The sequence below is a fragment of the Panthera uncia genome, chromosome D1, assembly GCF_023721935.1.
Source record: "Panthera uncia isolate 11264 chromosome D1, Puncia_PCG_1.0, whole genome shotgun sequence".
NCBI lineage: Eukaryota > Metazoa > Chordata > Mammalia > Carnivora > Felidae > Panthera > Panthera uncia.
The window spans coordinates 50,823,321-50,837,458 of NC_064808.1; the positions used below are offsets into that span (position 1 = coordinate 50,823,321).

General features: G+C 38.8%; 1 protein-coding gene across 1 annotated transcript; it reads left to right on the plus strand.

The window, feature by feature from the left end:
* The first annotated feature begins 8,649 nt into the window (after positions 1–8,649).
* On the plus strand, positions 8,650–9,646 carry LOC125913858 (olfactory receptor 52P1-like). The gene is given in 1 exon segment (XM_049618951.1): positions 8,650–9,646. A coding segment is annotated over 1 exon segment (939 nt). The 5' UTR covers positions 8,650–8,705; the 3' UTR covers positions 9,645–9,646.
* The last annotated feature ends 4,492 nt before the right edge of the window (positions 9,647–14,138 follow it).

The window sequence follows — 14,138 nt, forward strand, 5'->3', positions numbered from 1 at the left end:
AGAGACATTTACACTTGTAAGGCAAATCTCCATTTGCTCTGGTATCTCCCTCTCCCTTCTTGGAAGAGAAGGAGGAGCCTCAATCACTAGAAATTCTTATCATTGGAGAAGACAATGATTTAAATCTTCATTAAAAACTGTACCCTCCTTGTGGCACCTGGCTGGCTCAGTCAGTAGAGCATGTGACTCTTGATCTTGGGGTTGTGAGTTAGAGCACCATGTTGGGTGCAGAGTTTACTTAAAAAACAAAAATACCTTGGGGTGCCTGGGTGTCTCAGTCAGTTAAGCATCTGACTCTTAGTTTCTGCTCAGGTCACGATCTCACATTTTGTGAGTTCGAGCCCTGCATAGGGCTCTATGCTGACACCACAGAGGCTGCTTGGGATTCTCTATCTCCCTCTCTCTCTGTCCCTCCCTCTGCTTGTGCTGTCTCTCTCTCTCTCTCTCTCTCTCTCTCTCTCTTTAGATTTATGATGTAAAAATAAACATTTTTAAACAGACAACAAACAAACAAAAACTTACCTGTGTTACTGTGCTTTTCCTAATAACCTCCCATTGTGGCTTCTCCTCTTCCTCCCAACATCTTTTGTCTTTAGTTGGAGCTGTTATTTTAAGACAGTGGGTTGTTTGGGCCATTTCAGGGAGTTACTCAGTTTCCTCTGTCTTTCCCATGTATACAGGAGATATGTATGTTATCAAACTTCTGTTTTTCTTGTGTTAGTCTTTTTATTTCAGAGGTGGCTCAACGAAAAACCAAGTAGAGTGAAGGGAAAATTATTTTTCTCCCTCACACAACTGTCCTATTTACAGAGACTAACTTCTAACTTCACAAGATTTCTATTTCTTGTTATGCTTGAATATTGCATATTAAAAGACATATTATTAATCTCCATTACATATAATGGATTATACACACATGTATGTATGATACATATACCTATCACATATATGTATGTATCACATAATATGTATACAATTGTTATACCTATTGCAAATTATTTTTAACTATTGTATTACAGTTGGGATATTATATAGATTTTAGTGCTTTTCAGTGTATTATGCAGGTAATTTCATAATTAAGAATTGCTTAAAGTAATGTTGGGTTTGAGAGGGATAGAACCACTACCCTAGAGCAAAGTACACACTAATACAAAAAGAGCAACGTTTTCTCCTTACCATCTAGATTTCCCAAAGAATTAAAACCATGCCATCAACATCTCAGAATGAAAACCAATAATACTTAGCATCTTTATCTAAGAGGAAGATAGTTTAATTGAAAAAATCTAATTTTTCTAAGGGATCTAGGTTTTTAGGGTAAAAGCATCTCCAAAAGCTTTTCCTATTTTGACAGAAGTGGGAAGAAACACAACTAAACAAATGTGAAGACTTACATTTTTGAAACGTGAAATCTTGAGTTTGCAAGAGAATCTATGATTAGCTGCAACTAACCATGAACGTGTTATCAGATAAAATTCATAAATATTCCCCATGTGCAATTTCTGGAACACAACTGACCATACATTAACCCAGTGCTTCTCAAGGTAAGGTTCTCAGGACAGTAGTATCAATATTACCTGGGGACTTGTTAGACAGGCAAATTATTGGGTACCGCCCTGGACCTACTAAATCAGAAATGTTAGTGATGAAACTCAGCTATCTATATTTTTTAAAGCCCTTTGAAAGCTTGAGAACAATTGCTGTATTCTTTTCGGTGGTAGTTATACAGAGAAATTTATTATAGAGGCATTTGAATACAAAATGACTCTCTTTGTGTCTTCCAAAGTTAGTGTCCATTTAGAGAATTTTGTTGTCTCTTTTTTTTTAATTTTTTTAAAGTTTATTTATTTTTGAGAGAGAGAGAGAGAGAGAGAGAGAGCACGTGTAAGCAGGGGAGATGAAGACAGAGAGGGAAACACAGAATCCCAAGTAGTCTCCAGGCTCTGAGCAGTCAGCACAGAGCCTGATGCAGGGCTTGAACTCATGAACAGTGAGATCATGACCTGAGCTAAAGTTGGATCCTTAATCGACTGAGCCACCCAGGCACCCCTATTCTCTTTTGATAGGAAATTATCATTGGCTAAATCAGTACTTTGTGCTCCTCTTATAATGGCACAGGGGTACCTGAGTATTAATTGTTTTGCGTGAGGAGTATAGACTATTATCTATTTGAAGCATGACTTTATTCAAAAGTCCCCATGACAGGATTAAAGCTATATCTATAGGCATCCACCAAACAGAGGGAAATCACATAATACCATTATTACATGAAAACTGGGAGTGATCAAAATTGTCCCTTTTCCTCTGAGAACCACTCTTTAGGTCCTGTTGTTCTTCAAGTACCAGGCCCAATGGGATCCCCTAATGAGTTACTTCTTTTTCCTTTTCCTTTTTCCTTGACTTCTGGAGAGTAATATTTGTGCCCTGAGTTTTTGGGTGATGAAATCACACAGTTGAAAACTTCCCTTATATAGTGTAAGAGTGTTGGTCCACTGCAACAAGAAAGCTTATATGTGTTTCCTGGGAATAATTTCAAGGAGAGCCAGTGGGGGCAGGGAGACCCTTCCTAGTAGCTAAAATCAGTTCAGCAAAAAAGCAAAAGTAGTGTGCCATAAAACATGAAATAGGCAGATTTAATTTGTGACTTCAAATAATAAGGCTCTGGTTATCGGAAGAGAAGAGGGGTAAGAAGAATGTAGTAGAGCATTTCTAGGTAAGTTCTGATTTTAATCATTTAAAGGTATCCCACCTCTTCTTTCAGTTGGATTCTTTTCCCTAAATGCTTTCTATCTGTAGCCCCCACTAATTCTATTTAACTGGCATTAATTTGTTAGCCACACAGCAACTTCTACCTCAGATATCTGAAAATACTGCCTCAATTCTGCAAATTGAGCAAGTTTAGAGGATGTAGAAGATGAGGGACTAAAGATTCAAAGAATTAGATGGTTTTGAAATAATGCAGAAACATTGTCAGATATGACAAAATAGAGCTGATATACAAATCCTGGTTCATAGTGAGTACTTAATAAAGGCACGTTAAATGAGAGGAATTGCTTAAGGAAAGGAAACTTAGCTGAAGTGCTATGCAATAGAACACAGACATAGGCAGATTCATGCCGTGGGCAAGAGCAGAGGAGTGAAGATAGGAGTTTTGTCAAGAAAAGAAGAAAGCAATGTGGAAAACATTTTAGGCAAAAGGAACTGTTACTCATGGGCCCGCTTCTGACATTGTCTCCAGAATTCCACACACTTGACATAAAGGTCACACTGAATTTCCTGCTATGACTTAAATATACCTAAGCTTTCTAACTATTGGAAAATTTTAAACTCCTCGGATGTTTCTAATATGCAGCCAGGACTGTGAACTACTCTTTTGACTATGGAGTATGAAGGTATCAGGGGGAGAAAGAAAAACCGGCTGTTTCAGGTGGTGGTATGTGGTTTCGTATGATCAAAAATAGAAGCTTAAGAAGCAATTATATTTTCACAGACACACATAAAGTTAAGAAGTGGGTCATTTGAAGGTGCGTGGGGAGATGGAACAGCAAGTGGAAACGCTCTAAGGCAGAAGCAAACTCAGCATGCTTAAAGAAGAGCAAAATGGCCAAGAGTGATGTGAGGAAGGGAGAGAGTGGTAGAAGCTTAAAGGTAAAGAGGTGATATGAGGCTGAAGGACACTTTGTATATCATGAGTGTCATGAATAAGGCACAAGGCATGATGGGAGTACTTCAGAGTGCCTTGTACATCATGGCAAAGACTTTTGATTTTATTCTTTATATAGTAGGATGCTCTTCAGAATTGTAATGTCATGTTTATATATTTTTAAAGATAATAGGTCCACTCTCTTAGGCAATTTATTAGACAATAAACAATATGTAGGAGAAAGGGAAGCAGAAAGACCAGTGAGTAGGTTATTTAAGTGGTCCAAAGGAAAACAGAATGTGTATTGGCTACAATGGTGGTGGTGTAAATGACAATAGTCAGAAATCTCACTAGAAAAAGGGAAAGTCCATTGCCTGAAAGAGGAGTACAATTGCAGGAACAAGTTTTTGCATGAGGGAAAGGAAGTATGATTCAGTTCAGAAGCAGATGAGTAAACTCTAAAAAGGAATGAGGCAGACATCCACTGTAATAGGAAGGCACAACCTATGGGTACCAATGCAGTCTATTTCGTGGTAGGAAGATGAGTAAAGTATCATTGGGTTTCTTGTTTTTCTTACGAAAAAGAAAGATCATCTTCTGAATTTTGAGGAAGGAGGTATCCATATTGGGAGATTAATAATAAAAGCAATAAAATGTCTAACAGGATGAAGTACGAATAGAAATACATTATGGTTGCCTGGCTATACTGAGAACTCATCTAAGGACTGTGTAAACCAGAATCAATGATCATGCTGTGTGTTTTTTGGAAGTCATGTTCAGCTGCTCAGGTATAGATATAAAACCAAGTTGGCTTATTTTTTTTAATTTTTTTAATGTTTATTCATTTTTGACAGAGAGAGAGAGAGACAGAGCATGAGTGGGGGAGGGGCAGAGAGAGAGGGAGGGAGACACAGAATCTGAAGCTCCAGGCTCCTGGCTGTCAGCACAGAGCCCGATGTGGGGCTTGAACTCACAGATGGCGAGATCATGACCTGAGCCAAAGTTGGACGCTCAACCAACTGAGCCACCCAGATGCCCCCAAACCAAGTTGGATTTAACAAGGATTAGTCTTTTATTATATTAGTACAATTAGGGGAATAAGAGCAAAGATGTGGAATATAAGCACAAGGAAGTGATTATAGTGATAGAAAGTGTTTTCTAACCTGTGAGGAGGTAAGATGGTAAGAAAACATGGTAGCTTTGATGGATTAGAAAGCCTAATATCAGAGGATTATAGAAGTGGAAGGCACTAGGGAGGGTCAACAGGAAAAATGTAAGCTTAGGTATAAGAGAATGGATCCTTAGAACAAGATTTTAAAGATGGCTATTCTTGGGGCAGCTGGGTGGTCAGTTGGTTAACTATCTGACTCTTGATTTTAGCTAAGGTCATGATCTCAGGGTCATGGGATCAAACCCTGTGTCAGGCTCTATTCTGAGCATGGGGCCTGCTTAGGATTCTCTCCCTCTCTCTCTCTCTGCCCCTCCCTGCTTGCTCTCTCTCTCTCTCTCCCTCTCAAAAAAATTAAAATATTAAAGATGGCTATTCTAGTGCTCTATTTATGATATTATGAATGGCTGAAGTAGTGTAGACAAAACAACCATTGAGAAATGAGATCAAGAAATAAAAGACTAAGCTTTTTATCAGCTTGTCTATATGAACCAATTATAGGCAATCATTATGGCAGAAGTAGTAACAGAGGGAAAGGCAGTAAGAAAGGTACAAAACATAACTTGATAGGGAAGGAGGCTGAAGGTATAATAGGTAATTGCTAAGAGAGTAGGGAAAGGTAGTATGATCTGACAGCCTGAATTTCAAAGGGGCCTGTATTTTTCAGGTGGAAGGACAAAGATCGAGAAAGTACAATGAGGAATAATAGGGCTCTAACACATTCCTCATTTTCAGACTCTATAGTCTGTGAACAACAAAACTTATAAAAACAGCTTCCATTTGATGTGGCTGCACAGAATGTAATGTGCTCAGAACACAGTCTGGCTTCTGTTAGAAGAAGAAACTAAAGTGAATTTTCAAAAACAAAGGGAAGTTTTTGACAATAATCTATAAATTCCAAAAAGTACAGTGTAAAGATTTGGGAAGTGATGAGTAGGTAGGGAGCTGAATATAATTAGGAGATGTCATAACTATTTGGTAATTGAAATTCTGATCATAAAGACTGACTACGAAGGCTAAGTTGGCTTAAGATGACAATAGAAAACAGGAATGGGAACTATGATGAGATTTGTTCTGAAGGTATCTGAGGGGAAAATGGATGTTCAGATAGAATTTAATTATTTTGTTCAGATCTAATTTATTGTTTTAATGTTCATTTTGAGAGAGAAAGAAAGAGAGAGTAGAGGAGGGGCAGAGAGAGAGGGAAAGAGAGAATCCCAAGCAGACTTTGTGCTGTCAGTACAGAACCTTGCACAGGGTTTGATCCCACAAACTGTGAGATCATGACCTGAGCTGAAATCAAGAGTTGGACGCTGAACCAACTGAGCCACTCAGGTGCCTCAGATTCTTCTGTCTCTTTAATGGTACCTCCCACCTTTCTTTTCATATTTCCATTCTCATTCTGCCTCTGGGTCTTATTAGCTCTGGAATACATAGACACTAGTTAATGCCCTGTTATTCTCTCTTTTGAATACTTAGAAAACCAAACCTAGTCAAGTTTCAAGAATGTGGAAGATCTAGCAACATAAATTTTGTGGAGTCTTTTTGTAGCAAATTTAACAAATTGATTTTGAGTGTCACATTTTAATTGAACTAAGTATGACTAAGAATAATTTGTAAAGGGTGTTGTTCTCTGAGTTTTAACTGTCGGATCATAAACATTTTAACTGTAGTAGTCAGTTAGGGTCAGATACCTATATGAAAAGCAAAGAAAATTTTTAATCTTTTGTATTTGTTTGTATGAACCAATTTATAAAATTGTATACATGTATGCAACTTGTATAAATTTGATTGTATAAAAACAATAGTGATAATATGAATGAACCAAATCCTAGGAGGAGAATTAGAATGAGGCATGCCTATAGTTTTTTAAATCATGCACAAAATTCTTAGCATAAGCAAATTTAATTGTGTTCCTACTACATTTAGGAAAGTCCTGAGGGTCCTCGTGTGTGGTACAGAGCTTAAGTGCAGAGTGCATTTCAATAACACTGCAGATAACCTGAGACGTGTATTTCTGGAATCATATGTTCTAAAGGAGTACCTTAAGTATCCAGGCATTTCCCTGAATTGTGTAATAAAAATAATAACCTGTGATAGTATTAGTGACACAAATAATTCTCAGGATTTATCCTCTACAATGGACTTCTAACTAAGAAGCTCCTAGCCTTATGACTAGATAAATGTCTCTGTTTTCATCTTAACCTATTCTCCTTGAATTGTACAGGATCTACAGACTCTCTTCAGCAAACCCCATCTGGGATGTTGCTTGATTATATCAGAACTAGCTGTTGTCAGGGTCTGCACAGGCAAGAGTACAAAGTCCTTTTAAGTTACACCCTCTATCACTACTTTCCAAAGAGGACTATTCCATCTAGTACATTCTACAAAATGCTAGTGACAGTGTTAACTTTATTTGGGCAAAGATTCTTCACTTTGTGTTATTGGTCCCGGTTGTCTTCCCCTCCCCCCACCACACACCTCTATTATAAAAATTAGCTTCTGGAGAGCCTAGATGGTTCAGTCAGTTGAGCATTCGACTCTTGATTTGGGCTCAGGTCATGATCCCAGGGTCATGGGATAGAGCCCCACATCAAACTCTGTGCTGAGCATGGAGGCTGCTTAATAGTGTCTTTCTCTCCCTCTGCCCCTCTCCCCAGCCTGTGCTCTCTCTATATATATCTCTCTCTCTCAAAATAAAATAAAATAAAACATTTTTTAAAAGTTAGCTTCCTTTTAGAAGGCTAAGTTTAAGACAAATTTCCACCATAATGCAAACATATGCATACCTACTTCTTATAGGAATCATAAATCATCTCCATGAGTGAAACTGCTATGAGGACTTTCTAAATATATTTTACATGATAATATTAAGATCCCTAAAATGTGGGACTATGAGTAGTGGCTATAGGCACAAATTGGATTTGCATGACCTGAAAAATACATGAAATGGAAAACGTGGAAGATGAAAAAAAATAGATACAGTACAGGCAGGTATTTGTGAAAGGGGTTCTTGCTTTATTGCTTAAAGTGTCTATGGAAGGTCTTTGGAAGGAAAGAGAAATTCAGCTAATTCATGATAGGAACAGAAGAATGAAAGAGGACAGTGGGCTGATTTGAAGTAAATCCCTCATGGTTAAAGGCAATTCAATCTATACATGAATGAGGGCTAGTTGAAAAGAAATAAATATGCATAATTCATACAAAAAAACTGCAAAGGACTGTCCATCAAGTGCATTGATGGGAGCTAGTGGGAAGCAACCATCTGATGGTGTTCTTATTTGAACAATATATCTTTCACATGTCTGAAAAGCAAAGAGACCCAGAAGGAGAAACAGGATCATAACCAGAGAATGGATTCCTGGAAGATGGACAAAACATGAAAGCAAAGAAACTCAAAGGAAATTTCTCCCAACAGCTAAGCCCTGTTACAACAAGGGGTGAGTAAGTATATTTCTTCTATAACTGGGAAGCTTCCCAATGATATGATCATGGGTCTTGTATCAAAAATGTTCATCCTTTAATCAAGAATAAAAATATTTTCTCCTTTTCTAACTCAGAAGTCCAGAAAACTTGTTTGAAGTGTAGAGTTGCTGAACTGGGACAGGTGAGAGGAAAGGTCCACTACAACATCCTCCATCCAGAAAAGAAGCCTGAGGCTCACCTCACAAAGAAATGAGTGTGAAAACAATATAGATGTTTAGAGATAGATCTGAAGCCAGAATGAAGACTCCATTTCCCCCAAAGAGGTATTTTTCCATCTTTCCCATCTCAGCAAGTCATTAAAAGCCAAACTGGTAAAAAAAACAAACAAAAAACAAAAAAAACAAAAAAAAACACCATGCACGGCTCATTGACAGATGTCTAAATTTCACTTAACAACCACCAACAGTATCTATGATGCTAATCTTCAACCATTCCAGCATCCTGAACTTCACTTTGATGGGCATACCAGGCTTAGAGTCACAGCACTTGTGGTTATTTCTTCCTTTCTCCTCCATGTTCTTGGCTGTCCTCATTGTCAATGGTGCTATTCTCTTTCTGGTGGCCACAGAGCCCACATTTCACATCCCAATGTACCTGCTCCTGGCCTTGCTGATGGTAGCTGACCTCATATCTACTCTGGCTCTATTGCCCAAGTTCCTTTGCCTCTTCTGGTTCAATGATAGGGATATAGCTGCCAATGCCTATTTCACCCAGATGTTTTTCATCCATGGAACATCTGTGGTATGATCAGCCTTACTTGCCGCAATGGCCTTTGACCGCTTTGTGGCTGTATGTGAGCCGTTACGCTACAACACAATTCTGAGCCATTCCTTAGTTGGATGCCTGGGACTGATGGCTCTGGCCAAGGGTGTGATTCTTATCCTACCCATGCCACTTCTACTTCAAAGGTTGACATTCTGCCACATGGTCATTCCTCATACCTACTGTGACCACATGGCTTTGGTGAAAATGGCCTGTGACCATACCAGACCTAACCATATCTATGGGCTCTTTGTGATTCTGCTAGTGGTGGGACTTGATCTGCTGCTCATTGGCTTCTCTTATGGCTTCATTCTTCAGGCTGTGGTATGTCTCAACTCTCAAGATGCTACCTATAAAGCTCTCAACACCTGTTCAGCTCACCTCTTTGTCATTCTTGTCACTTATGTTCCTGCACTCTTTTCGTCTCTCATGCACCACATTGGTCACAATATCCCACCTCATGCTCGTGTTCTCCTTGCCAATCTCTACCTTCTTCTATCCTCAGTGCTCAACCCCATCATCTATGGTATAAAAATGAAGGAAATATGGCACAAAGTGACCAAATGCCTTTGCAGAGGACCTACATAGACTATGAGTGCTGACAATATACCTGTGAGTAAATAAACAGTGAGAACAACTGACAGTGCTTTGCCCAACCATCCAAGACCCAGTTATATCTTTAAATGGGCTGTGGAACAAATAGATCAGAAGGAACGTTTGTGTGTGGTGGTTTCCCACATTTTGGCTTGTTTGTTTGTTTGTTTGCTTTGTTTTGTTTTGGCTTGCATGAAGAACTGATGTTTGTCCTTTCATTGAGCTATGAACTAAAAAAGGAAGAGGCCAAGATGGCTCTTTCTATGTCTGTTTAAACAGAAGTCCTCTTATGGCACGGGTCTCCTGATGACTTTCACATCTGTGTTCACGTTCATCAGCTACACACAAGATTTTTCTGTAGATGAGCCAAGATCATCTTTCCTTGTCTTGCTGGAAAGTTTATACTTACTTTGGCTTTCTATTTTCTAATTTTTAAATTCTGTGTCTGTTTCCAAAGAATGTCTTACTACTGAAAGCACCTAACATACTCACTATCTTTGGATACCACTTTAACACGGAAATTTGTCTTTTCACCAGGATTATTTCTAATGCAACAGCAGTGCAACATGTTCACGATATTAATTAGATGATTGTGATGATTATAACAAAAATGGATGAACTTGAAGATGACATATAGACACAGGTTGTGGGATTATTGAAATACATATCACAGGTTTCATTGCAAGGGAAAACATGTGTCTAGATGCCTAATTCAAAAGACTTCTGTGACCAGGAAATTTACCTTAAAAAAAAAGATATATGTTAACAGGAAGCTACCTGTTCCTTAAGTGATATTCCAGGGTAACTCGGATCATGAACAAAGACCAACTTACGTGATGAAGCTTTGCCACTTTGAAATATTTGAGTCATTGTAGTGCTTTCTATCTAATCATTTCAAGTACATAGTCATCATAGGGTCAATTGCATAATGTAATAAGGCAAATACAAGATTGGATATTTAAGCAGAAATGACTCCATTTCCAAAAAAAATTTTAATGAATCCATGAAATATAAGAACTACTAAAAAATAGGAAAGTTACAGTTTTAAAGTTAAATAGTTGTTATTATCGTAAACTCAGGAAAAAGAATACTAAATTTTTAAATCCTTTTTAAATCTCTATCCTGTGCTTGAGATTCTTAAAAAGATAATGACACTGTGAGAAGGAGTTGTGCATGTACTTTTTATCCCTAGCCAGGACTTCTGACCAATCCTGACCTCCTCTCTACTCTGTTCAGCTCACCAGTCTATAAACCTTAAGAACATCCTCAATTCATGTGACTTTGACAGAGAGAGCCCTCTGTACTAAATACTCCTTTTCCTTCAGTTTCCACTGGTCTTGCCTAGCTTTCAGTGTAGGGGGATGCCTACAAAACGGGAGTGAATCATATTATCCACACAAGAAAAGAAAGAAACCATTATCTCTAGCCTGTTCTGCTATTTGTCTCTCTTAGTAAAGAAATATCCTAATTCATTCTTAACTATGAAAGTATTTTTTTGTAGAGAGTGTGTTGGGGAAGTTTGGACTGAGGGGAAGGAAAAAGGGGAGAGTCAGGTAACTAATCTATAAAGTCTTCCCTGGCCTTTTTGTACTTCATAACCCAGATTTCCCATCGAAGGTTGGAGCATAGAGAGAGGATTTATGCCTGATACTGACTTTCAGCCACCATCATGGTCAACATGTCAAAGTTTTAAAAAAGCAAGAAAATAAAGGACTAAGTATTCTACTGTCACCAATATAATATGAGTGATGGAGAAGAATGATAACATTCAAACCTGGGATAAACATGTGAGGATACTGGGTAATAAGAAACCATAAAGTTCAGGGCAATAGCTAAGGTTGAGGTAGTTCTAGCCTAGAATAGGAGTGAATGGAAGAGGCCTATCTTATGTTTCTCACATTCTATCAATTTCAGCAGAAATACCATCTGTTTAAGTGGCTCTGTGCCACTAGGCTAGTTATGCTGGGTTTTTTAATATATAATAGCTTAGGGAACCATTTCAACTTTAACTCGTTATGTAATAATATCCATTTTGCAGGTAAATTTACAGAAGTTCAATTTCTTTGTAATTTTCCCATAATTAAACAGGTAGTAAGTGATTGATCCTAAATTCTCTTTTTGATGATAAAATGTCTTCCCATGCTATTACGCCCATGTTGTCTCTTTAAAGATAACCAAGAAGTTGTGCAGCAAGACTAAGTGTAACATTGATCAAGAATGGTGTTAATCATAAAAACATGGCAACTATTATGTGCCTACCTCATTCCTAACACTCATGATTAAGTAAGAGTATGTACGTTGTAGAATAAACAGTTGTCACTATTTGGAAAACTGAAAATATCTTCCTTTTCTAGTTACACTGTTTTTAATGCCCCACCTCACCTCCATCCAATCTCCACTGTTATGATACACATTGTACCCCTAGAAGTTGGCTTTGATGGGATGCATCAGCCAGTCACCATGACACCTGCCTTCTTTTTGGGTTTGCCCAAGAGAACTATGTTAGTCTGGGTCCTCAGAGAAGGAGACTCTATGACAAAATTAAACATGGAAGAATTTTATTAGTGGAAATACCTGTGTGGATGAAGCTAGGGAGACAGGGGAGACTGGGAAAATCATCAGACTACAATCCAAGTTTGACCATGAGTGAAGGAGGGAGAAAATATTGAGTGAAAGCAATCTGGATTTCTGTGCAGCAAAATCACTGGGAAGTCTTGAAGCTAAAGTCAGAAGACTTTTTTTTTTCTTAACCTTCCAGGCGTGGTTCTGCCCTTAATATCTCCAGGGTCAGTCCTAATCATTGCCTGGAAGCAATCTCTGGTAGGCATGACTTTGGCAAGCAGAGGGGCCCTCATCTGGTTACTTTTTCTGTAGGATGAAGTCTGCAATCTACCTTCTCCTGGCTGCCATAATTTACCCTTTATACAGCTCAGCTCCACTCCCCACTGGTTCAAGAAGTTCCCTTCTCCCCGGAGGGGAAACTCAGAAGACAATAGTGGGATGAATTCTGCAGTTGATCTCAGGGCTGCAACTAATGCTCATCATTGCCTTCCTCCACTCTCCAATCTGGATTTCCCTCACCATTGGCTATCTCCAAGGCAGGTGTTGTGACTTACCTGTGTGGCCCCAAACTTCATTCTGAAAGTATCTAAACACTTGAGGGCCATATCTCCTTTTTAGTTCAGGATGTTTTCACATGTTCATTTAGTCTTATGATAGGGCAAGTATGTACCCAAGTAAATCACCTGGTTTCACATGATTCCTTCCTGCTGACTTGAGAAAGAAGCCATACCTCTTCCTGCTAATTAGGTTCAAAGTGGAAGGAAGCCCTGAACCTTCAAAATTCTACTGGCAAGAAACAGGCTAAAAATTACTGAGCTGCAAACGTATGTAACCATTCACGAAAAAGTAATGATCAGTAAGGGTGAAACCATGAACCGAGAAGATAGAACTAAGTTCCCCACAGGGTGGAGCCAAGAGTCCTAGAGAATTAGCCGTAAAACACAAAACCTAGTCAAGGAACTCCAGCTAGAGCTTGCTTGCTCAGCTTCTTCTGCCCCAATACCTGAGACTCCATTCAGATGTGTTGCCTCCCTCATAGTTTATGAGAAAATTGTTTATTTATAAGACCATTATCTATACGAACATTTGCATGGTTATCTATAATTTGTTTTGAGAGACTTAGGACATCTCAAGGCAAAAATTCCTCAGTGGAGATAATGAAAATGAAGAGGACTTGGCATTAAATTAGCCTCCAAAGACTTGAAAGCCAAGCAGAGAGTGATTTAAGCTTGACCAGGATATCAATCATATGAACATTGTTCTAATTTTTGCATGGCTAGGAACAATTCTATAGGCATGAAGGGTAAACTAGTCAGTTAACATATTTGTCATTAACAGCACTGCAACCGGTTTCAAGGGTTAATTGCTGCAAGCTAATGCACACCTTGTGTGCTGACATAAGTCCTTTGGTTGTAGCAGAACTCATTTGCTTTCCTTGACAATTGCAGACCACTAGCCTTGAGGAGTAAAGGGCCAGAAATTTCCCACATGATAAGGCCTAACTATACTCAAAACAGCCACCAGGGATGCCAGCAGGTCTGTTCAGGGTCATGTCTGCATACAACTAAATGCCTGGGCACCTGTTTGTCCTGAACATAGCCCCCCTACCTGCCCTATGCCTTCCTTTAAATCCCTCTAGTTATACCTGGACAGGAAAGACAGTCTCTGAGACATTAGTCCACCATCTTCCAGGGTTGCTTGCTTCTGGAATAAAGCAATCTTTCCTCACCCACCATCATTTATCTCTCCAGTGTTGATTTTTCAAGCAGCATGCAGCTGAACCGGAGTTCGGAACCAGTTCGTTGTCCAGTAATATCAACTGTCACATTTTCAGCAAGGCCACAGGAGAGAAGTCAAGGCCACAGGAGAGAAGTCATGCTGCAGGAAACACAATCAACCATAGATTAATAACACTTGTGAAGAAAG